The 26,162-nt window shown below is 33.2% G+C and overlaps 1 protein-coding gene across 1 annotated transcript; it reads left to right on the top strand.

Annotated features, from left to right (window-relative positions):
* Positions 1-387: 387 nt before the first annotated feature.
* Positions 388-25,661, top strand: LOC133181955 (myosin-11-like). Its single transcript, XM_061316615.1, has 42 exons — positions 388-499; positions 3,443-3,522; positions 3,687-3,999; positions 4,167-4,208; positions 4,488-4,574; positions 6,508-6,695; positions 6,992-7,123; positions 7,238-7,330; positions 10,583-10,643; positions 10,768-10,826; positions 11,145-11,288; positions 11,452-11,676; positions 11,875-12,027; positions 12,224-12,354; positions 12,468-12,636; positions 13,151-13,378; positions 13,509-13,614; positions 13,878-14,023; positions 14,361-14,447; positions 15,286-15,426; positions 15,646-15,792; positions 15,953-16,131; positions 16,783-16,931; positions 17,064-17,185; positions 17,379-17,459; positions 17,575-17,799; positions 18,023-18,127; positions 18,233-18,370; positions 18,573-18,752; positions 19,890-20,042; positions 20,219-20,350; positions 20,552-20,725; positions 20,861-20,959; positions 21,082-21,216; positions 21,332-21,495; positions 22,871-22,964; positions 23,078-23,213; positions 23,377-23,468; positions 24,130-24,198; positions 24,412-24,614; positions 25,197-25,275; positions 25,395-25,661. The coding sequence occupies exons 1-42, from the start codon at positions 436-438 to the stop codon at positions 25,443-25,445; spliced, it is 5,556 nt and encodes a 1,851-aa protein (XP_061172599.1). The 5' UTR covers positions 388-435; the 3' UTR covers positions 25,446-25,661.
* The last annotated feature ends 501 nt before the right edge of the window (positions 25,662-26,162 follow it).

Here is a 26,162-nt window from a genome sequence, read left to right as displayed (position 1 = left end):
TTTTCGTTTTTTAAGCATACAGATAATGTAATTTTTATTTTTAAAAAAGGAGAAGAATAAGTTTCTACCATTAGATAATAATTTTTAAGAAAAAGAAAGTAATCGTTAACTTGAAAAATAATTAGATAGAAGAATACTTTAAAAATCTTTTGACGGTATAAAAACAAATTATTCACGTTTTTACATCGAGATCGGAATTCAACATATGACGTCAACGGATTTGTTTACAAATGGCGGACATAACTAGATAAATCTAAACAGAAGAAAGGAAAAAAAACAACTGTAAGTGTCCAAATATATCCATTACGTTTATATATATTTTTTATATTGAAAATTTATTTCAATGGTTAGAAAAGCTGATATAGATATACATTGCTTTAGATAAGGTGGCAAATCCTGCTGGTCAGGGTCTAACGGGCTTTATTGACAAATGCCATGGCGTCCAAAGTGAAGGAGAAAATAAAGAAAAAATCGCCCAAAGTAGTGAATCAAGGTTTGTGTAATTTTTTATCTATATTTTTAAAGTAAAAAAATATCATCCAATATTTAAGTAACTACAATTTAGATTGCTAGTAAATAGAAACATGTTTATGAAACGTTCCACAATATTTTGAGTCATTTTTATTTCGATAAGGCTGTTGATAAACTGTCGTTGTGCCCATAAACATAGGTTTCATCATTTATGCTTATTTCATGAATATTAAAGTAGACATACTGAACATAAACCAAGTTTCTTAAGAATGCTAAAAGTCATAATGTTCTCACTGTCAAGTATTTTTAAAAGTAACAACTTTTACCTTTAATAGTTTTGGTAGATTTTCGGAGATTTGGTGCATATAGTTTATAGTCTGTCTGTTTATATATTTTCTGTTTTTCAGCAAAAACTTTACCCTTGTTCATAAGTTTTGAACAGTTGGCACTAGGGCTTCCATGTTTTCACATATGTATTCCTTGTGACAAGACCTTTCTTGGGTGCCAACATTTCTGACCTCATGACCTTGGAGTATGACCTTCTTTTGAAAAACTTCAATCAATTTTTAACCTTGTCCATATGTTAACTTTGGAACAGTTGGTACCTAAGCTTTCAAATTTAACTTGTATATTCCTTGTGATAAGAACTTTCTTTGCCAATGGGTACCAACATTTTTGTCTTGATGACCCTGGAGTTTGACCTACTTTTGAAAAACTTGAACTGTAGCCATAACTACTGAACAGTTTGTGGTGGGGCTTTCATATTTTATGTGCATCAGGGTTCTCATTAGTACAAGAATCTGCATAATAGATGCAGCAAAATCTCTGTTAAATCTTTGCGTTTGCAGACTCATTAGTGGACGCTTCCTTGTTAGAAAGAAAATTTGAGTGTTTTGAGAAGAGATTTTAGATGTCAGGATTTGTCCGAAATCAGAAACATATTAAATCAAAAATGTGTAATATTCATCTTGAATGTAAATATAATTCATTAAAAACATGAATGTTCAATTTCAATAATCACCTTTCGTTAACAGGGACCTATGAGATAGGCCTATTTCATGAAAATTTGTATGCCAAATTCCGGTACCTGTAAACACATGGTAGTAGTTTTTCACACCTAGGAATCTTGTATGACGTTATTTAAAAATCATAATTACTGCCTATATATACACATATATGACATGATTAGCTCGTGAATTTCACCCAAGTTGTAGATGACTGATGGTGTTACAAATACATGTATGTAGTTATGCTTCATTGCACATGACAGTTGTGATTGTGAATGGTACACTTCTTTGTTCAATTTAAAATTCTTCATTTGTTGGTGCAGCAATTAATTTTAGGTTTATATTAGATAAAGATATTTTTTATGGCCGCAAGTAATTATGCACATATTGGGTGATAAAGTTTGGATATATTAAGTAAACATTACTTTTTATTTATTGCATAAAATAAACATTTATTTTTATTGTTGTTTGGGGCTCCTTTGAGACTCAACATATTTTTTCTGGCATGCATAAAATTTAGCTGGGACTAAACCTACTCAAAAACTTTGAGTCCAGGGACTCAAGTTAACAAAATTTTAGTGAGAACCACGTGTGTATTCCTTGTAACAAGAGTATTTTACATGGACTAACATTTTTTACCTCATGACCTTGACCTTTGAGTTTGACCTACTTTTCATCTTGGCCATAATTTCTGAATGGTTGTTGCTAGGGCCTTCATATCTCTGGTTACCAATATTTTTTATCTAATGATCTTGACTTTGGAATTTGACTTGCTTTTAAAAAACCTTTATCTTAGACATTACTTCGGAACAGTTGGTGTTAGGGTTTTCGTATTACACATGTGTATTCCTTGTGACAAGAACTTTCTTTGGGTACCATTATTTTTTTACTTATGACCTTGAAGTTTGACTTACTTTTACCTTGGCCATAACTTATGAGAGGTTGGTGCTAGGGCTTTTTTATTTCACATGTGAGTTTCTTTTGACAAGAACTTTTTTTGGCCAATTGGATACTGTTATTTCCTACCTCATGACCTTGGAGTTTGACCTACTTTTGAAAAACTTTCACGTTGAATATGAGTTGTCATATTGGGGCATCAGTAATTTCACAGACACTTCCTAGTTTGTTTTTGTTTTTTTTTTGGGGGGGGGGCATTGATTTTGTTTTATTTAATTTATATATTTTTTGTAAATAATATTTTTGTTGTAATATTATTTTAAAAATAAATTGATAAAACTTACATCTTAGTAATTTTCTTTCCTACTTCTTTCGTTAACAAAATTATTCTGAACTGTAATTTTAGTTGGATGAAATAAATTTTTAAAGCAAAAAATTACACACAGGTTGTCACATATATATTTTAATGCTAGAAATGTGATGTTAATACCAATCACAATGAAACTCTACCCATCCTACCCATGGGTCCAGAACCGGTTGAGTTGGGAAAAACAGCATCAAAATAAAGCAAAGGAGAATTTTCTGTCATATCAACAAATGACATTTATTTTCTAACCTCGTTACAAATAAATCCACATTCTAAAGAATAAACAACAAGTATTCATTGTTTTTCATTTTAATGACCCTTGTTGTCAAATTTTCATGCTTTCATGTTGTCAAAAATTTATGAACTACTCAACTAGGCTGTGTACAACACGTCCTGTCATACTACGTCTATCTCTACTTTTGATTTGAGAAGAAGTAAAACATTTAGTCAACTCGTACAATGTTTCATGAATATGAAAAGAAATATGATGTCATTGTAATCTGTTCCCCAGCAGTTCAATTAGGAATTTTAAGTCTCAAAATTGGGAAAAAAATTAAGTTTTTTTGGCACTGGGAATGGTACCATTTATTAGTACCAGTTATATATAAGGGGGAAAAAAATGCTGTCTGTACGAGGCTAATCTGTTTTGAGTAAAAGAAAGGAAAGCTTAGAATCTTACAATTATTTGTTGATTTTTCAGCAGAGGGTGAGAGACCCTCTAGTGCTCACAGTCAGATAAGTGTTAAGGAAGCAGCATCTATTGTGGACAACACTGAAAAAGTAAGTGTGACAATGTATTATGTATTTCATCAATCAATACAATGTTGATGTGCATGTAAATGGTGTTCATCTGATTATAATTAGCAATTCAGAATTTTAAATACCGGTAAAACTTTTTGAATTTTAAAACTAAGATACATAAATATTTATTGATTTATTTATAGTTCACAGAGGATGAGAGCAAACAAGAGAAAGAAAACAAAAATACACAGGATAAAAATTCTGTAGAGAAATCTGAAGATACTAATGTCAAAAGAGATGAAAAGAAAAGAGGGAAAGAAGAAAGGGGGAAGGAGGGGAAAGCTAAAAAATCAAAGAATGTAAAGTCCTCAAAAGAAGAGAGTCCAACCAGCTCAGATCCAATCTCAGACAAGAAGAGGAGATCACCCTCCCCTTTTGGCAGGAATGTGGTGGAACCCACTCCAGGGTCCAACATGGGGAGTGTGGCCTCCATCAAGTCACATTCTACTGTCAGAGGTACATTCATCCATGTCTACATTTATACATGAACATATTCTGCCTGAAAAACAAGAAAGCTTCAGTTGTAGACAAGTTGATATGAAAACATTAAGTTCTCTATCAGGTTGTTAGTATACATATGTACTTGGCTGTTTTATTGTTCTAATTAAAATCCTTTATTATAGAGGCTTGGACAGATAGAAGTTCCATGTCTGAGCTGAACTCTGGTAAGAATTTAGTTTGAAATACACTGTACTAAAATATTTAAGAATATACTAATATACAAAATGATACCTTTTAGTTAGCTGGAACTTTGTATTTGCAATGTATTTTATTAAAACTTTTCTTTTCTGTTAGCTCTTTAATGATTTAATATGAATGTTTAAGTTTATATACAGCTATCAGATTGTACAGTTTTGTGCTGCTTTTACTAATGATACCTTTCTTTGGTGATGCGGTCTTTTTATTCCGTTTTATTGATGACTTCTATAATTTCCTCTGTACAGCCCCGCCATCTGTAGCTAGTAGCGTCATCAGTGTTAGAGAGGCTGCACGTGAAAATCGAGCTTATCTAGCTAATCAACGAGCAGAGGGTAAAACAGTTTTGCAACAACAATCTTATGAATTTTAATTCCAATCAGAATTGTGTTCCCTAATTAAGCATTAGTTCACTGTACATGTGTATCTGGGATGTTGATAAGTTTCACATTAAAGATAGTGTATGTACATGTAATGTTAAAATCTGCTTTAGTGACCCACTGCACTAACTGACTTCCTTCTAAGTAAGATCAGACTTTTTTCCTAGTGTATCTGTATTTAGTGACCACCTGTCTTACATGACTAATAATAGTAAGTTTACTTCTTTCAACTTCTTTGGTCAACACTACAAAGTTAACCTAGGTTAACTTTGGTAAATCTTATTGAGGGTTAAAACAGAATTGACTATAATATTATTATTTTGCAGTAACTTCACATGGTGTAAGACAGTTTACCGGTACTCACAATGAGAATATTAGATTAAGTTAACCAGTGTGGAACACCCCATTATATTATAAAACCTTTATCAAATGACATTCCTTGCAATTTTTTTAGTAAAAAGAATCTTTGTTATATATGCAGATGTATATGGTTTTGATATATATTTATAGGTGTAGATACACGTATCTGTTGCTACTAATTTCAGTGGGGAATGTGTTCAATTTTTTTGCTTCGAAATGTACTGACTCTAACAATAAACACATTTTTTCCATTTGTATCTCAGAATTGTCTCAAACCATGTGGTGATCTGATCTGCATAAAGACAAAACATTTTATATATGACCTTTATAAAGTTTCCCTTGAGAAGTTTGAATGTACATCTGAATCCTTTTTATACCCCCGCTCCGAAGGAGAGGGGGGTATACTGTTTTACCCTTGTGTGTCTGTCTGTGTGTATGTGTGTCTGTCTGTCTGTCTGTAACAAATTTTCGGCACAGTTTTCTCAGCAACTACTCATCGCAGATGCTTGAAATTTTAGCACACTCTTTGTTTAGGCATGCCATATGGTAGGAATCATTTTTGTACGAATCCGTGATCAACTTCCTGTTTATCCGTGCATCTGTCTGTACCATACATCACAAATTTTCCTCAGTTTTCTAAGCAACTACTCATCACAGATCCTTGAAATTTTAAAACACTCTTTGGTTAGGCATGCCATATTGTGGGATTCATTTTTGTACGAATCCGTGATCAACTTCCTGTTTATCCATGCATCTGTCCGTACCATACATCACAAATTTTCGTCACAGATTTCTCAGCAACTACTTATTGCAGATGCTTGAAATTTTAGCACACTCTTTGTTTAGGCATGCCATATGGTGGGATTCATTTTTGTAGGAATCATTGGTCAACTTCCTGTTTATCCATGCGTTTGTCTGTACCATGCATCACAAATTTTCCTCACAGTTTTCTAAGCAACTTCTCATCACGGATCCTTGAAATTTTAAAACACTCTTTGTTTAGGCATGCCATATTGTGGGATTCATTTTTGTACGAATCCGTGGTCTGCTTCCTGTTTATCCATGCAACTGTCCGTACCATACATCACAAATTTTTGTCACAGTTTTCTCAGCAACTACTCATTGCAGATGCTTGAAATTTTAGCACACTCTTTGTTTAGACATGACATATGGTGGGATTCATTTTTGTATGAATCTGATGTCAACTTCCTGTTAATCCATGCTTGGAGTAGTATATTCACATCAGAGCGGGGGTATTACTAGTGAGCATTGGCTTACAGACTTCTTGTTTTTTTTTATTTCTTTGAATAGTGTAAAATATCCTTATTTCCCATTTTGCTGTATATTTTATACAGTATTTGTACCTTGTCTCTTAAACTAATATTTTTACAAATAACTAAACTTTTTCATGATATTATTTTACATCATGCTAGCTGTACATGTATTGAAATGTGATAGTACATGAATGTAGTTGCCCTACTTTGTATTGTTTCCTTTGTATTGATTGATATTACTACTGTTTCCTTAGTAATGTCGGATAGTTCTGATGAGGAGATTGAGGAAACAGAGGAAGTTAAGAATGCATATATCCCTTACCTCTATGCAAAGAAGAGCATCACCAAAGTTATCAAGGACATGAAGAAAATGAGGTCAAATCACATTCGCATTGTCACTGACATACAGAAAGAATATAAAAGCATTGAGGATGAAACACAGGTTCATTGTTTTATTCATTAACATACAAAAGAAACAAAAAATCTTCTGTTTTTGCTAAAACATGAAAAGTTTGATGTATAGGTTATTTAGATGCTGTAATTAATGACTTAAATCAACTTTTCTTTGTCATATGACAGAAATTTAATGAACTTTGCAATAAAATTGTTGGATGAGTTAAGCTAAGAAAAGAATTGATTTACAATGATTCTTGTGAACTAAAATATTAATTATGATAACAATAATATGCAGAAAAAAATCTGATGCATAACTAAATATTCTTTGATTTTTTTTCTCAGAGCCAGTTCAACATATTTGTCATCAACCTCCGTGAACAGTACAAAGGAAAAGTAGCAACATTCCGACAAGTAATTGACATCCATAGAACTGAGCTACAGTCAAAAGAATCTTACTGGAATGAAATGCTGGAGGTACACTGAGATTTCTTTTATATAAAAATTAATTACCGGTAATAATTACATGTAATAAGTAAAGAACTTGAAATTAAATAATTAATTTGGCTAAATGTATAATATTTTATTTAGAGTCTTGCAGAGAGGAACAGACGTTTATTGAAAGATAAGAAAGTCTTGCTGATACAAAATAAAGTGGAAATTGAGAGACTGGAAAAAGAAAAGGTATACGTGAATAAGGACAACTACTTAAAATACTATTGAAAAGCATGGATAATTTGTATTCAGATGATAAAGGGCAATTTACACCTTCCTTATTTACATATTGGAATTTATGAAGATGTATTTACAGTTGTGAATGTTATTTTTTTTTTGTATGAATGTAGAAGCGAAAAAGTGGATTAAGTAAACATACAAGAAGAAATTGAATTATTTTTGTCTGTAGCTATAAAGTTTGTTGTTTGCTTTTTTAGGTCACCTGAGTCACTCAGGTGACCTATTGCTATCCGTTCTCGTCCGTCGTCGTGCGGTGTGCGTCGTGCGTTAACATTTGAACATTTTTAGCTTCCTCTCTATAACCGCTTAACCAATTTCAACCAAATTTGGCATATAGCATCTATGGGTGAAGGGGAACAAAATTTGTGAATTTCATGGTCCCTGCCCCCCCTGGGGCCTGAGGGGTGGGGCTAAAACCACCAAATATAATGCAATCTTTAAAAATCTTCTTCTTTACTCCTGGACATCAAGCAGTCAAACTGTTGGCATCATTGTAATAAGCATTGAGCCTTCTACCAAAATTGTGAAATTCATTGCCCCAGGGTCAGGGGTTCTGGCCCCAGGATGGGGCTATATAGATCATATAGTGAAAGTGCATTATTTCTTTGAAAATCTTCTTCTCTGCTCCTGGGTATTAAATAAGGTAACTAAGTACATAATTATGAAGAGCAAGAGTGCCTCTTCCAAAATTGTGAAATTCATGGCCCCGGGGTTAGGGGTTCTGGTATAAGGGCGGGGCTCTATTGATTATATAGGGAAAATGCATTAATTCTTTGAAAATCTTCTTCTCTGCTCCTGGGTATTAAATAAAGTAACTAAGTACATAGTTATGATGAGCAAGAGTGCCTCTTCCAAAATTGTGAAATTCATGGTCCCAGGGTCAGGGGTTCTGGTGTTAGGGCGGGGCTCTATAATTTATATAGTGAAAAAGCATTAATTCTTTGAAAATCTTCTTCTCTGCTCCTGGGTATTAAATAAAGTAACTAAGTACATAGTTATGATGAGCAAAAGTGCCTTTTCAAGAATTGTGAATTTCATGGCCCCAGGGTCAGGGGTTCTGGTGTTAGGGCGGGGCTCTATCGACTATCTAGTGAAAATGCATTAATTCTTTGAAAATCTTCTCCTCTGCTCCTGGGCATTAAGATGATAAACTAAGTACATAGTTATGATGAGGAGGTGGGCCCCTTCCAGAATTGTGAAAGCCATGGCCCCTGGGTCAGGAGTTCTGGTGTTAGGGCGGGGCTGTATTGATTATATAGTGAAAATGCATTAATTCTTTGAAAATCTTCTCTGCTCCTGGGTATTATTTAAACAAACTAAGTGCATGGTTATGATGCATAAGGATGCCTTTTCAAAAATTGTGAATTTCATGGCCCCAGGGTCAGGGGTTCTGGTGTTAGGATGGGGCTCTATTGATTATATAGTGAAAATGCATTGATTCTTTGAAAATCTTCTTCTCTGCTACTGGAGATTATTTAAACAAACTAAGTGCATGGTTATGATGCATAAGGATGCCTTTTTAAAAATTGTGAATTTCATGGCCCCAGGGTCAGGGGTTCCGGTGTTAGGGCGGGGCTCTATTGATTATATAGTGAAAATGCATTGATTCTATGAAAATCTTCTTCTTTGCTACTGGAGATTATTTAAACAAACTAAGTGCATGATTAAGATAGGCAAGGATGCCTCTTCCAAAATTTTTAAATGCATGGCCTCAGTTTTTGGGGTTCTTGAGGGGGGGGGGGGGGGGGGAGGGGGGCTCTATTGATTATATAGTGAAAATGCATTAACTCTATTAATTAATCATTAACTAATCCTGTCTGCTCCTTAGTGTTGAGCTGATAAATAAATTGCTTAGCTATGATGAAGATGGGAGCTTCGAACAGAATTTTTAAATCTTGTGGTCCTAGGGTCAGGGGTTCTGGCATAACGAGGAAGGGGGGGGGGCTTTTGATAATAGGGGTGAAACGATACACCTCCTTCACGGTTCGATACGTATTGTATAATTTTGTCTCGGTTCGGTTATTTTCGATACGATACATTTTGATAGAAGGAAACAAATTCTACGTTGTTTTATGCTTTCTTTTTCTAAATCTAGTCACATATTTTACGAATTTTATTTGCAAATTGACTAGAAGAAATTGATTAAAATTATTTGACTGTTAAAAATTATTTTACAAGCTATCAGTCATCAAAAATTTACGTTTTCTATACTTATTTATTCTGAGTAACGTGTTATACCTTATGCCAAACCCGACTGAATAACGATCCCGACCGAAAAATGAACCGAACCGAAAATTAGAGATTTTGCACCGTGTATCAAACCGAGAAAAAATACCGCGGTGCATCGATACCGCGGTGAACCGTTTCACTCCTATTTGATAATATAGTGGAAAAGTGTTAATTCTTTGAAGTCCATAGTTATGATGATGAGGGTAACTCTTCCAAATTTGTAAATTTCTTGACCTTTGGTCTTGGATTCTGGTGTTAGGGTAAGGCTTTGTTGAATCTGTAGTGAAAATGCATTGTACCTGTGAAATTCTTCTCTGCTTCTGGGCATATTGGAAGCAAACTGAGTAAAAGTTTAAATGATATAAGTAAGCATATTTCTACCAGATTTTTGAACATCTGGACAATTTGTCTAAGCATTCTGGTCCTGGACAGGGCTCTATGAATTTGTATTCTACTGAGAGAAGTTATTCCCCTTTTCCATTCACCTTTGATAATTAATCACTGTAAATAATGTATTTGAAAGATTAATAGAATAAGATAATTATGCAAGAATGTTTATCGTATAATTCAAAAAGTACTTTCTTAGTTTTAATAATCAGGCAGACCTGTAAGTAATAGATAAATAAAAATGAGACAAAAATAACTTATCTTATTAAAAGTTCTTCAAAGACCATAAGAGAGGTCAATCCTAGAGGTCTTAATATGGGTTTAAAAATAGTACAGAAGCACTAATAGTTTGTTAATAGTCTGCATGGTGGTAATGTTAAGTGGGGGACAGATTAGAACTTAAGTTATGAGTTGATACTGAATACTAGACTAATTATTTTGTTGATCCTGATCTTCCTACTTCTCTTGCTTTAGGGCAACAAAGCTTCATCTATCAGTGTATTTAACTTCTAAATTGTTGTATTATACTCAGGTGACCGTTAAGGACCTTGGGCCTCTTGTTTAACTTTATATTTGTGTTACCAGGTTGAGATTCAAACAGAACTGTCCCAGAAGTTAGATAAAGCAACTGTTGCCTTAGCAGCAGGTATAAAGCTAGCTATATATGTCTCAGTTTGAGCTTAATTCTATTAATACGCAAAGACATTTTCATTTAAATGTAAAAAATATACATGTAATTAATTTAAGTAAAAACTACCTGTCTTGTTTAGTTGAGAAAGAAAAAACTGAAGAAAAGAACAAAGAGACAGATTTAGAGAATGAAAACAAGGTAAAGGGCTACTTTCCCTCACATGGAAGATAATTAATTATTGTGATGGAGATAAGTATCAGATTTGGTCACAACTGAAGGCTGTAGGTTTAAAATTTCTCGTAAAAAAAGAAATACTGGATTCTAATTAAAACAAGACTACAGTTGTTTTTTTTTTAAATATATAAGTATTTGATAGCTTGCATTCATATAACTTATAAACCAATTAAGATAAAGCAAGAACAAGTTTCCAAAGTTTAGGAGACTCATTATTACGTTTGCACTGGGTGACTTAGATGATCTCTACAGTCCTTCAGCATTTTAATTTTTTTCCAACAGAAACTTAAGGGAGATCTGGAGAAGGAGAAATCAGCAGTTGTACAACTGGAAAAGGAACTGGCAGAGGAGAGGAAACTCCGTGCGGCTGCTGGGGTAGCTGTGGTGGCATCATCAGTGACTGCAGACCAAAAGTCAGAAACCAGGGTAAGACTCCACAGGAAGAAAAACAATCCGTATATCATTAATATACATGTATATTAACTGATTACTGGTTGGGAGAGAATATGAGTCAATTTGAACTAGCCCTGCATAAGAACAATTTTGCTTGTCATGTAAATGAGAGCATGTCTTCTTATCTTAAAATTAGGGAGTGGAATTGAAGAAAGAAACACCAGTGACAATGGCAGTCCCAGTATCCTCTGAGGAGAAGGAGAAAATGTCCACAGAGAGGAATGAACTGGAGGAAGAAAGACAGAGGATTAATGAGGAAAGAAACCAAATGGAGGAGGAAAGGAGGAACTATGGAGGAGAAAAGAAGGAATGGATGGATCAAATCAATAAACTACAGCAAGAAATAGCACTACTTACAAAGGTTAGTTATTAGATTTAAATTTTATACATGTATAATAAATGATTGGACATTAAAACTTCATAACTTTCAGCAGGTGGTGAGTGCTTTTAAATTTACTTTTGGTTAGGGATACTGAAACCTATTTATCACTTTAGCAAATATATATAGGCATTGTATAAGTAATGGTGAAGATGATTAAGATTTTGTTAAAAACTCCAGGAAAGCTCTGAGTGGAAAATTAAATATGAAGTGATAAAGCAGCAAGCAGAGAAATCAGCTACGGTTCAGGAGAAATATGCAGCTTTAGAAGCCCAATACCAAGCCCTGGCGGCCATTGTTACTGCCTCAGAAGGCACAGAGGCAATTGCCAAGGTGAGAATCATTCTGCTTAAATTTAAAAAGATCAGTTATCATGTCACTTTTTACGTCCTTCAGTCCTTATTTTACACAGTTCAATTTAAATCTTCTGATTTACTTTCATTGATATTACTAGTACTTTCAAAACATATCCCTGCAAGTTTGTTTTCTTTGTGCTGTTGTGAATTGATTTTTTTTACTCCCCATTCAGGAGAACAAGAAGAAGGTAGAAGAAGACCGTGCAATGATGACCCAGGAGAAGTCAGGGCTGGACAAAGAGATCAAACAGTGGGAGGCTCAGTTCAAAAAGAAAAATGGCAGACAACCAACGGAGGAGGACAAGTATGTGTATACCTGATCACATACACAGTTAAAATGATAAAAAGTAGATAAAGTATTCATGCCATGGTTTCAATACCTTCAGAATATCTAAATAATAATTTCTAACTGAATAGGACTGACTCTATAAAGGAGATGTATGTACAACAAGAGGAACTCGATACAATGGTGAACTCTCTGGACAAAAAATTGGAGACTTATCAAAAACTGGAAAGTGGAGCTGTTCTGGACCCTCCTGAAGTCATCCCATCCCCCATTAAAGAGCCAGAGGTCCAAACAATAGAGGTACAATGAAGAAAACTTATAAATCCTAAAATTTCCTGCTAGTCTGATATAAACTTTTATAGCAGATGGTGCAATGAAGATTCTCAGTATAGATTTTTAAATTTGAAAGTAAAATTTTACATGTAAAGTTTACAGTCAAAACATGCTTGGACATGTTATAAGTTATGCATGCAAATTATGTAATGAGATACATTATTATACATTTTTCAATCAAATCATAGGGAAAAATTTTTTTATATATATGATTTAAGCAATACTGTAAACAGGGTTATTTTGTTCAGTGTTATATTCCCTTTATCAAGAATTTTGCTCTGTTTTAAATTTGGCTAGACACAGTTGTAATACAGAAATAGCTCTGTCTTCTTTAAATTTGCCTATTTTTAAATTCATCTACAAATTCATGACAAGGGCAGATAGAAAACTTATTAAGCAAAATTTTCCATGAATACAGTGTGTGAGACACAAATGTAAATGCACATATGCATGTGTACTATATGAAAAAACACTGATGTAGGTCAAAGTCCCTGACCCAATGGTGATGGCTCAGTTAGAAAAGGAACAGGCAGAAGTGGAAAATCTTCGTGCCAAGATTGCTGAACTCCAGAAAGAGAACACAGAAAAAAACAGTCATATAAGTCAACAGAATGAGGAACTCTCCAGGCTTAGAGATAAAATCAGTCAACTTGAGGCTGCGCTTAAAGCTGGAACTGTTGCTGTGGCAGCCACATCCACCAACTCAGAGGTTAGCTCTTAGTCAGAATTATTTATTTCTGAGCACATAATGGAATATGGCATTATCAAATATCATCTTTACTGCATCTTATACTTAACTGAAATTATTCAATGAGACACATTTACTTGTGATGTTTTAGGAGGTTGATGCCTTGAAGAAAGAAAACAAGGATATGAAAAAAGACATGAAAAAGCTACTTAAAAGATTAGAGAAAGAAGAAGAAAAAGCTAAAGCAATTAATGTTGGTCAGTGAAAATAATGTATATTTTTGTAATTTTAAAATACAGTGAAACCTGTCTTATTTGACATGTACTGGGAGACAACTTTTGTTAATTAAGGAATAAACAGTGTTGCATTATACAGTGTTAAGAACATGGAATATAGTAAAATGGAAATGAAAATAAAGGTTGGAATTCACAGTGAAACGGATTGTACAGGGGACAGATTAGAAGTTTTCAAGAATAGTTTATTAAAAAAATTTATGAATTAATGTTTTTTTTCCCCTCAGATCCTGATACCCGTGTGCAAACTTTGGAAGAGAAAGTTAACTCCCTTGATGAGAAGATAACTGATGTAGAAAGTGAAAATGAGACACTGAAGGAGCAGAAATTGAGAACAGAGACTGAAAAAGAGGCTCTTCTACAGCAGATTCAGGTACCCAGACTTTTTGGGACACTTTTCATTTTACCTAATTCAATGAATTATGATTCGGTATTTCAAGAAGCTGTATTGTGGTCTAAATGTAAATTAGACATGCCTCACCATGTTTAAAGTAAAATGGTACCTTGAAACTATTACTTTATTGTTAACTGTAATTACATGTATATGCATATAACTAGCCTTTTGGTACTAGGTGCACATTGCGAAAACAAAATGTTCAAATTTGGGAAAACTACACATAAAGCACATGGAATTACCTGAAAATGCATTGTGACACCTCTTTATGATATTTTGATATTGTCTTCATTGTAAATCATGTTTTTATTTTCAGGTATTGCAACAGCAAGTTGTAACACCAGGAGTTACAGCAGCAGTGGCTGTTACTGCTTCCACGCCTGTAAAATCAGAACCTGTTGATGTGAGTTATTATGTTCATTCAGTTTTTTATCCATATCCAGAGACTTATGATAAATCTCAACTAAATATTCAGTAAACTTTTAATAATCGGTACTACATTATTAACTTGTATGAAAAGGAAAACAAACTTTAGGCTCAGCAAGAATTCGCAGGTGACCTAGAGAAATCACTCTATCTGCCCTCCCACAATTTTTCTGTGCAATAGTGTGTGTGTGTGGGTGGGGGTGGAGATGAATGAATAAGCAACAAGAGATATACATTAAAAATTGGTTAAAGCAAAAACCTGCAGAGTCGTTAATTTACTACGCTATTTCCATAATTTTTATATCTGTACATGCATGGATCAAGAAAGGGGGGGGGAGGGTCCTGACCCCCCTGGAATTTGCAGAGTTATTAAATTATATACTGAAGCAAATAAAAAATGATTTTGGCCCCCCAAATTCACAATTTACACATGTTTTCCTTAAGGTATGACTTCCAAATATTTTCAAAGAAGTATTAAAAAGGTATCTTTGAGAACTAAAGTTTTCTGATGAATTAAATTTCAAATGTAGATACTTATGAAAAATTCAAATTTTCATAATTTTGTGATCATAAAAATTTCTTTAAAAGGATGTATATTTTCTCATTTTTAACTTCTAAGGGACACAAAATGAGTTTGCTATATCCATAAATTCATTATATCTATAGCTAAGTCCATTTTAAAGTCATATATATGGCGTATTTTTTATAAGTTCAGACTATAACTAAAATTAAAAAGATATATATATATATTCCCCAGTTAGACCTTTGTTGACTGGTCAGTTTTCTACTTCATAGTTTTTGTTTTATTTTATTAGGGATGCAATGTTCCTGCACATGCAGACTTAATTCAACAGTTGGAGGACAAGAAAACAGAAATTAAGGAGTTAGAACGACAGCTACAGGAGAAGGAGACACAGATTCAGGAGAAGATCCTGACCATTCAGGATCTGGAGAAGGTTAGAGGCAATACTGTAAATGAAAAAAAATTATGTGTAGCATCCTTCGTTTTGTTGACATAAGCTGTCCAGTAACATTTACTTCAAAGAGTTTTTAGGAATGTGTTGAAATTTAATTTTTTATTAAGAAATATTAACAGGTACATTGAATTAAAAGGAATATGGTAGACAATGTTTATTAAATTTTTTGACATCTGTAAAATGAATTTGGTTTTTTAGGAATTGGACAAACTTAGATTGGATAATAAAGAAATGAGAACAGATATGTTGAAGATGGCAAAACAGCATACAAAGCTCCAACATAAACTGAAAGATCTGGTGGATTTTGAGAAAACTAAGAAGCTACTTGAAGCAATGGCTTTCTATGTAAGTGTACATTTATATACATATATTTGCAGGTGCAGTGCAGACTTCAATATAAACATGTAGTACCACTGGATAATAGAAAGGCAAAACTATTATGAGAGAGGGTCTTTTCCTTAACTCTTTCTTGAATCATAAAATTTCCGTATTTCCTTTCCGCTAGGTACATGAGATTCATGGAGAAGTGCCAGCAGCAGCTGAGGGTGTGACTAATCGCTTGGAAGTTGTTTCCACTGAGGCTCTTAAATTTAAGGAGAGTCAGGAAAAGAGTGTCAAGGCTGTGGAGGCCTGGGTGGCCAAGTTTACCAAGAAAAATGGCAGGGAACCAGGTGTCAAAGACAGGTAGAGAACCAGGTGTCAAATACATGTAGGAAATAAAACAGACAAATTTATAATTAACACATTATTTTTGTACTTATCAGGTAGGTATTATGTTGAAGAGGATCTTAGTCTTTTCTTTTCAAAACCCTTGATTCTTTTGAAGCTTTTTTTGAAATAGTTTTCAAATACTGTAAACCAACTTTTATTCGTGAGCAAGAAATATCCTCGAGTTTCGTGCCCTTCTTTTAATCGTGAATATTTCTCGTCATGAATCAATTATCCACCTATGTATTTTGTACAGTATTGCCTTGATCACGAAAATTAGTAGTCATGGATAGATTCCAAACTGAAGAATCACGAATAAAAGATGTCGCGAATAATAGTTGGTTTACAGTATCAGGCAATTAGATTTGTCATTGAACATAATACAATCAATACAATTGGCTGAAAATGTTTTAGCACATTCCATGTATTTTCGTACATCTGGTAAATCAAAAATCAATCTCAGTTTTGTGCATCTCACTAAATGCCATCCAAAGTATGTAAAAAATTTAGGTGGAACAGAGATTGCACGTGCATCCTACTCTTTTTACGGTAAACCGTTTTACTGGGTGTAATATCAATGCAATTTGTATACCTTACAACAAAAAGAATGAACCTGTATGATTTTAGAGATTCTGATGGAGAAAGGGCATACAAAGTGTTGGAGGAAAATGGCAAACTTTTAGAGGATAAGAAGATAATGATGGAGGCCCTACAGATCATGAAGACTGGAGATTACAAGGCTCCTGAGTCCAGGGTCAGCATTGAAGCTGTGTCAGGTAGAGTTTGCTGTCTAAACATAAAATGTAGAGTGGTCTGTATAAAAAGAGAAATAGAGGCAATATGGTTAATATTTAGTGGTCTGAATAAAAAGAGAAGTATAAGCCTATATACTAATTTTTAATTTGAAGAAGAGTCACCTGTGGAGAAGATGGAGCAACAGATGACAGCTATGGATGACAAACTGACAGATCTAGAGACTGACAATGACAACCTCAGAAAGGAGAGAAATGATGCTGTTGCTAAACTTAAGGTAAAATTTCTGTGCATTTTAAAAAGAAATGTACTCTTGTGTTAAGCTGCTTTTCTTTTCCTTTTGAATAAATTCAAACAGCAACTTTTATACATGTACATGTGTATGGCAACTGATGATTGCTTTTTGACCACCACTTCATGTAGTCATATTAGATGACATCATAGAAATTAATAAATGCCTTTGTTCACAGGAATTAGAGCTACAGTTGGAACAGGCTAAGAATGACCTACAGCTTCAGACTACTTTGGCCTCTGGTCTTCAAGATTCCCAGGTACAATAATTTGTCTGGCTTTTTATATAGCTTACTTCTGAAATACAGTAAATGTAATATGAAATCATCAATTACATTGTGTAAGCTCAATTTCTGATAAATGTCTTCTGTTTAGGAATTGTCAGAGCAGATAACAGACCTCCAGAAGCAGTTGAATGCCTCAGAATCTGCCTTACTTCAGGAGAAGACTGCTCACAACAGTACACGAGAGGAACTAGACAACCTCAGGAAACAGATGGAGGTCCTAAAGGAGGAGGTAGACACAGAGAAAGCGGACCTCAGGGCCCAGAGGGAGAGTGATAAGAAGACCAAGGATGCAGAGAATAAAGCACAACTAGAGGTAGTATTGAGATAAAGTCATAAAGAATATTTCCATCATTACCATTGCAATCATTAAACTTGCACTGAATACCAGTGAAATAAATGTTTCAATGACGTTTTGGTAAATAAATTTTGAAGATTTTCTTGGTTAGAATTCCCTTTACAAAAATGAATATGTGCTCTACCTTTAGATAAATGGATATGTGTAGATTTTTACCAATTCTTTGATTCTGTGTTGATAGGAGATCAATGCTTTGAAGTCAAGAAATGAACAGCTGGAGATGGAGAGGCTAGCCAATGTTCCTGTGGACACAGCTAAAGAAATCAAAGAACTGCAAGCCAAAATTGTAAGCAATGAAGCTATATTTTCTTAGTTCTGGACAACATAGTGTAGTATTTCTGATAACAATTTTTACACCATTCAACAATACCACTTTTTTTTAAATTTTTAGGCTGCATTGGAAAAGGAGAAATCTGGAGCTGGAACAGCAAATGCCACATTGCAAGCTCAGATAGCTGAGCTGAAGACCAAGCTAGAGGGAGCTCAGAAGAACACTGAGGCACAGAGAGCTGCTAACAGAGAGCTGGAAGTAGGTTTATTGTGTTTAAACCACGTGTTCGTCTCTTAGAAAATGTTAACCAGTACAGTGTACATGTATATGCCTCCCTCCACTTTGAAAAAAAAAAATTACATAAATTTAAAATGATATCTATTTTGTGTTGAGGAGTGGGGGGTATCAGAATTTTGTTGTACAGCATCTAATAATGTCCATGATATCTTCTGTAACTTAGACTAAAAACAAGACAGCTAAAGCAGACAAGGACAAAGCCATTAAGGAGGTAACCCTGCAGATAGAGAAGAGAGAACAACAGAGAGCTAATGAGGACAAAAAGAGAATAGCTGCGCTAGAGAAAAAGATTCGGGACCTAGAGGCAGGGGGAGTTAAGCCTGTAGCTGCTGCTGTGGCTGGGGTAACATGACAATTAATTTGCTCAGATTGTTGATGTATTTTACAACTAAATCTTTTTTCATAAAATAATGTATTCAACTTTGTTTTAGTGTGTAAATTTACTAGAAATAAAGAATTATTTTAGAATTATAAAAAAAAACCTAAAATTTTGAATGCCTTCCTTGGTTAGGAGACACTACTGTACAGCAGGTTAAAATCGCGGTCGGAAAAGATCACGATTTGTCCTTTTTGCAGCAAATCATGGTCATTTGAATTTGCTGGGGGAAAAAACTTTTTTCAGCACTGCAAGTATTTTCCTTGCGTATTATGTCGATTCTGAACCAGATTAAATATAACGAAACACCATACTAATCCCGATTAAAGGACAAAATGTATGATTTACAATGTTACGCATTCAGATAAATTTTCTTCTTTCTTTTGTTTTTCCTTTTTTTTATTAGATATTTATGAAATACGTACATATGAGTCTATACTCAAGTGGTTTATTCAAACAATTTCAAGTATCCAAACCCATTAACATTCATGTAAAAAAAATCCCTTTGATAGGGTGTTTGTTCATAGGTATGTTTTGAGTATAGGGTATTATTTACTGCAGTGTATTTAAAACCTCTGAATCTAAATCAGTTGTCACTACCGATAGTCAAAATGTTGAACTCTTAATAAAATTGAATTAATAGTGTTCTTTTTAATACGAAAGTGGCTTGAAGATCATGACTGAGTGATACACACGGGTGAAATCTTTCAAGTTTTATAGGTTATTACATCGCACCTCTACTGGGTGGCAGAATTAAATGTTAATTATAGCCGTTTGTTTATCAATTAAGCTTTTAAAACACCAACAACTACGTATTAGTGATTGATCCATACTCCCACATAATTAGGAAGACAATCTTATCACGTGGAACTACTTTTATGTTTGCAAGGAAACACAGATAAAGTTAACGAATCTAATCACAGATACCGATAATATTTTAATTTATCCTTATCAATTTTTGAAGAATTATTCACTGTATGTTGATTTCGCAGAATTTTTATTTCCAAGAATATAGCGAATATTTACTCCGCGAGTTAACTTCCTGCTGTACAGTATTCTCTTGAGTCAAAATGACATTAATATGTTGTTTGCTTTAATGATCAGAGTAAGGCTGGATCAGATGCTGGAGACAAAGTCCTGAAGGAGCAGCTGGCCAACCTTAAGAGGGAGAACAATGAACTAAACACCAAAATTAAACAACTGGATGCTGAAATCAAGAGGGGGGCCAGACAGGCCACAACACTGGGCAATGAGGATGTAGGTCCTTTCAGGAAATTCAAAAAACAGAGTTTATAGATTGAAATAAACATAAATTTAAAATGATTCAATCCAATTTCATTACTTATATGTATGTTTGTCAGCCTCATATAATGAAAATAAAAACAAAACAAGTAGCAATGTGCATGTTATAGAAAAAAAATAAAATTTTGTAGAAAAATGATTTGAAGAGGAAAGAGAAGATTCTGAAAGAACTTGAGAAAAAATACGAAATTGAGAAAAATAAAACTTCCAAGCTTGGAGAGAATCTTAAGACCACAGAGGAGGAGCTCAAAGTCACAAAAAAGGTATATGTATACATGTAATTGTCACTTCTTGTTGCTGCATTTCTGATGTCTATTTCAAATTTGTCAAACATGAAAAGCAGGCTTTAAGGTTTCTGTTTAAAAAGGTACATACACGTATATACATTGTAATATGTTAGTATGAATATCTTTATATCTGTGTAATTTCTGCCTATAAAAAAAAAATTATTCCTTTTGAAACAGGAAAGAGATGAAAAAGAAAACGAGTTGAAGAAGGTTACAGCAGAGTTGTCTGCTCTTGGTGTGGCTGCAAAGCAGGGAATGGAGGCAGCCACTAAAGTCAAAACACTAGAGACTGATAACAAGAAGTTAACAGAGGAAAATAAAGTCCTGACAGAGAACTATAACTCAGAGAGGGTAAATTATTGATTCCAATTTAGCACTGATTATTGCAGCATATCAGATTAATGTTAGTCTTATTTTGTCTTGATTTGTAATTAAGAGATATTGCATAATACTTGACTTAAATATTATGTGAATGTTTTATTAAAGGTTTTGAGAAAGAAATATTACAACATGGTAGAGGACATGAAAGGAAAGATCAGAGTGTACTGTAGAGCCCGTCCATTGAGCTCAGGAGAGACTGAGAGGGTATACAAAATCTTTTTTAAAAAAAATTACCATTTCAGGTTACTAAAGAAAAAAATCATTCTTTTATATGAATTTGTTTTCTTTTTCCAGTACATCCTAATGATGTTCTTTCTCTCTCACAGGGTAACTTTTCTGTAGTTAAGTCCCCTGATGAATATACCATTAATGTAGAGTCCAGCCGAGGCACAAAAGAGTTCCAGTTTGATTCGGTTTTTATGGAAGATTCAACTCAGGAAAAGATTTTTGATGACACAAATGTAAATGTTTAAAATATCAAAAGAAAAAAAAGTTTTATTAATCTAAATTATGATTCATATTTATTTAAAAGTTTTAATCAGATGTTTAAATTTATTTTTTGCTCCATTTCCACAGAACCTGATTCAGTCTGCCATGGATGGTTACAATGTGTGCATCTTTGCCTATGGTCAGACAGGAAGTGGGAAAACTTTCACGATGATCGGAGACAAAGAACAAAGATTCCCAGGAATAGCTCCCAGAGCTTTTGAAAGAATATTTTCTTTAGCTCATGAAGTGAGGTAAAAATCTGAGAAAATGGGTTAAACTCCTTGGTAAATTGTGGTAGTTTTTATGCTTGTCATCAAAACAAATATTCATAGAATATATTATTAATGTATGAGGGTTGTACATAAAGTTTGTATACAAATGCTATAATTTTTGTAGTAATGTAAATGACCACACTGCCAAACTTGTATGGTAATATTTTAATATTGGCCATGATTTAGTAAATATATAAAAATCAAAACAAGAAACACAGCTATTTTACAAATGTTATATGTGTATATATATAAAGCTAGTTTCATGATAACATCAAAAATATGGATTTTTAATTTTTATCATGTTCGTTGACACATTCTATTTTTTCTTCATTATGCCACACTGCCAAGTGTGTGCATTAATATTTATTACAGAGCATGATTAAGTAATTTTTTTAAATTCAAAACATACACAATAAATACCAGCATCATCGGTGTAAACACTTGGTATACACAGGCTGCACAGCCCAGTCTGAAGTTGTGCTAGATTTTAATGTCATGAATAGGAATATCATGTATTCATTAAATAACAATGGTTTTCCACTGATTGTGGTGTCTCCCAAATTGTACACATACACACCATTAAAAAATCATATACATGTACACCAGTTTTAAATCAATGTACTAAACATATTCCAATGATTTCAAGTTGTTTGCTCAATTATGTTGACTGTTTTGACTCTGACGTTGTTTCATTCATATTAAAGAATAACTTTATGATTGGACACTGTTCCATTCAGGAGCCTGATGTTGCTTTTTATGTAAATTTTTTTGGGGGGTTTTCCTAATATTTTCACAGTATGTTTAGTAAGCCATACTTAAGGTATCGGAAAATGATGATTCTGCTTTATTTGCGACACCTTTAATTTTCATCAAGCTTTGACTTATTTTATGAAGAAAATACAACATAATCATTTTAATCCAAAAACTTTTTCAGAGTGTATGTCATTTTAACCCTAGGCCTTGTGCACTATGCGACCTTTATAGATTGTGATTTTTGCAAAAAAATTAAGTTCAAACAATCTATTCTAATTTGGATTTTTATACCATATATTTTGGTAGACAATGAGAATATCTAGGGCCAATCATTTTGTCATAAAAATGTCATTGTCAACAAACTTTATGGACAACCCTCGTATATGGGCATTTTTTCCATGGTGCCAACATGAATTTAAAAAAAAAAATCATGGGAGATGCATTCTTGTGGAAGATTGAGTAAATTACTTCCCTTGGAAAATTTCCATGTTTACTCTTGTGAAATATAGTTGCAAGGATTGTTTATGCCTTTTCCTCCAAAAAAATATTATTATAAAGTATTGTACAGCTGCTTAGAACACCAGTATTTAATTTTTTTCAGAAACAAATTCCATGTGAAGGTTTCTTCCTATATGTTGGAGTTGTACAATGACAAACTGATTGACTTGTATGCTAAGCCAGGAACATCTGATGATGTAAGTATACTTTTCAAATCTAAGCAATTATACACTTTTGTCAAAGATCATTAAATTCAGACCAATGCTCTTTCATTGTTGAAAGTTGATATCAATTTCCTGTTGGTTTTCAGGATAGGATGGATATTAAGAAGGATAAGAAGGGCCTGGTGTACGTACAGGGGGCAGTCATTAAGGATGCTACAAATGCCAAGGAGCTTTTTGGATTATTTGAGGAGGGAAGCAAGAACAGACATGTAGCCTCCACTAGTAAGTTGTGAATAACACAGGTAAAATTATCTACAAAATCTGCACATTAAAATCATTTTATTTCGTGGGAATTTTCCCTGCATGTACTTAATTAAATGATCACACAATATGCATTGGAGTAGCAGGTTTATGTATTAGAACTGTTTTTCTTTGTGTAAAATAGAAATGAATGCAGAGAGTTCCCGTTCCCATCTCATCATTGGTATCACCATAGAAACAACAAACAGAACAACTGGACAAGTCCTAACAGGAAAAGTGAGTTATTTGTGACTTAAAATCTCATATTTATTGGACTATTTTTGCAAGACAGCAGCATGACATTGACATGTACATGTATTTTAAGATTTTTTTTGTTTTCCTCATAAGTATCATTTGAAGTTATTAAAGTTAAATCTTTTTATTATTGATAAGAAATCATTTTCATATCGATTTAAAAAAGAACTTAGAAGTCATTCACTCTGAATTCAAGGGTATTGTATGTATTTTAATTCTGACCAATAATTGTAAGCTTAAGATATCGAATTTTCCGCTGTGACATACAAATTCAGTGTTTGTTTTGCTGATATCATGCATGTCTTTTTTATAGTCATTATCAGCTGACTTTGGTGATATCACATGTGTCTTTTATTTTATCATTATCAGCTGAGATTGTTGATATCACACGTGTCTTCTTTTTTAATCATTATCAGCTGAGTTTGTTGATATCACATGTGTCTTCTTTTTTTATCATTATCAGCTGAGTTTGGTGATATCACACGTCTTTTTTAATCATTATCAGCTGAGTTTGTTGATATCATATGTGTCTTCTTTTTTTATCATTATCAGCTGAGTTTGGTGATATCATATGTGTCTTCTTTTTTTATCATTATCAGCTGAGTTTGTTGATATCATACGTGTCTTTTTTTATCATTATCAGCTGAGTTTGGTAGATTTGGCTGGGAGTGAGAGAGTGGCCAAGACAGGAGCTACAGCAGAACAATTAAAGGTGAACTGATTATACAGTCACTAATCATTTTAATTAATCTTCATACACTTCAATATCTACAAATTATTAATTAAATGCAGTCTTATTTTTGATTTGTACTCTAGCCATCTCACATTTCTCTTTCTATAAATCAGAAGCTTATAAATCATATTCTGTAAAAGTTATACTATATTTGATGAAGATTCAATGTCTAGTGATTTTTAATACCAACAGGAAGCTATGTCCATCAACAAGTCACTGTCTGCCCTGGGTGATGTGATTTCAGCTTTGAGCAGTGACCAGCAGTTTATCCCATACCGTAATCACAAACTTACCATGCTGATGCAGGACTCACTTGGAGGAAACGCCAAAACTCTTATGTTTGTTAATATCTCTCCCGCTGACTACAACCAAGACGAAACCATCATCTCACTCATGTAAATCATTAAAATACTGGTGTATGAAGCATCAGTACAATTGTAAATTTTCTGAATTGTTTCTTCTCTCCTTATAGCTTGCTCATGAATGGTTAGGTACATACACTTTGATGTATGTACCTGTTTATTTTTAACTGGATAGCATTTGCAACATGGTAAAGATAATGGTTATTGGACAAATTTTCATTATGACATAACCTTTGTGAATTTTTGCAATTTGACTTACCATAATAGGTGATTGTCTTTCTAAGTAACATTTTTCTCTAAAAATGGCTACCAATTGTAAAGTATTGCATTCACTTACATGTTTACACATTACATAGTATTTCATGATCCATTGCTATGCACTGTTTGAGAAGTCAAAAATACCTACATGTATTTTATGTTAGAGTACATGTATAGTCTATTTTTATATAAACTGAAAACTGCATTTCTTCATACATGTATTTAAATACTCATTTAAAAAATAAAGAGATATATTGGAATTAACCTTAAACAGTCCATGAATTTTTCTTGTCACTAGTACAAATGTTATTTTGCTACCTGACTGTTTGTCTATTTATAGATTTTTAATTGTTACAGGTATGCATCGAGAGTGAAGTTAATTACCAATGATGCCTCCAAAAATGCAGAAAACAAAGAAATCAACAGGCTCAAAAATGTTAGTATTACATAAATATATTAATTTATATTTCTGAAAAACTTATGAACATCTTTTTTTATTTATTTATTTTTAGTGAATTAAGTTTCATCATTCCTATATAATTTTGTAATTTGCAGATAATTGCCAAGTTAAAGAAAGGAGAAACTGTCAATGAAGAAGATGAGTAAAGAAAGAGGAAATTCTGGGAGATATTTGAAATATTTCATTTACTATTTAGTGTTTTAATGATTGACATCTGTTCCAGTTAGTCAATTTAATGATAGTTGCAAACATAAAGGAAATCAAAGGTTTTTGTATATTATTTTTAATTGATCCCGTCCCTTATCCATTGAGAGATGCAAGTACATGTATTTAAACTGTGATATCTGATTTTTTTTTTTTTTTTGGAGGGGGGGGGGGGTAGGATTGCAAAATTTTACTCGCCCGCTATTTGTGATTTCCCACAATTTTATATTTCCAAGTTTTAGTATATCTGTTTAATGTAGAATGTTTCTATTTTGCTGTTCTGTTTTACTAATATACTTTTTAATACATGTACATTTATTATAGACAAGTTTAACACATTCCGTCCTGAAAGGCTGGCCTTTCACTATGTATTTTTCTCAGTGATTTCTTGTATATTTACATACCTGTGATATATGTAATTAATTTAGTTAGAATTCATCTAATCACTTCTGGACAAGTGATGAAATTGTTATTTGATTGTAATTTTTAATGCATATTTATTCCTTCAAATCCTATCTAATGTGCAATGACTTTTACAATTATTTTTCTTGTTCATATCCTAGTAAATAAAAATTTATACCTGGTATATGGAATTTCTTTGAAGTGAATTGATCATTCATAGTAGGTCAAATAATGCAGAATTGAAAATAAAGTTGTAC

Source organism: Saccostrea echinata, unplaced genomic scaffold (assembly GCF_033153115.1).
Source record: "Saccostrea echinata isolate AGI-Se365-2 ecotype Australia unplaced genomic scaffold, CSIRO_AGI_Sech_v1 ptg000009l, whole genome shotgun sequence".
Taxonomy (NCBI): domain Eukaryota; kingdom Metazoa; phylum Mollusca; class Bivalvia; order Ostreida; family Ostreidae; genus Saccostrea; species Saccostrea echinata.
The sequence above is the reverse complement of the archived record's forward strand: the minus strand, read 5'-3'. Positions and strand labels throughout refer to the sequence as shown.

What these genes read in the sequence shown, in the direction of transcription:
- LOC133181955 (XM_061316615.1), top strand. Translation starts at nt 436, where the DNA reads ATGGCGTCCAAAGTGAAGGAGAAAATAAAGAAAAAATCGCCCAAAGTA. An exon ending in ACCAAAAGTCAGAAACCAGG is followed by an intron (nt 11,289 to 11,451) that starts GTAAGACTCCAC and finishes TCTTAAAATTAG; the next exon opens with GGAGTGGAATTGAAGAAAGA. An exon ending in GAAACCATCATCTCACTCAT is followed by an intron (nt 24,615 to 25,196) that starts GTAAATCATTAA and finishes TAATTGTTACAG; the next exon opens with GTATGCATCGAGAGTGAAGT.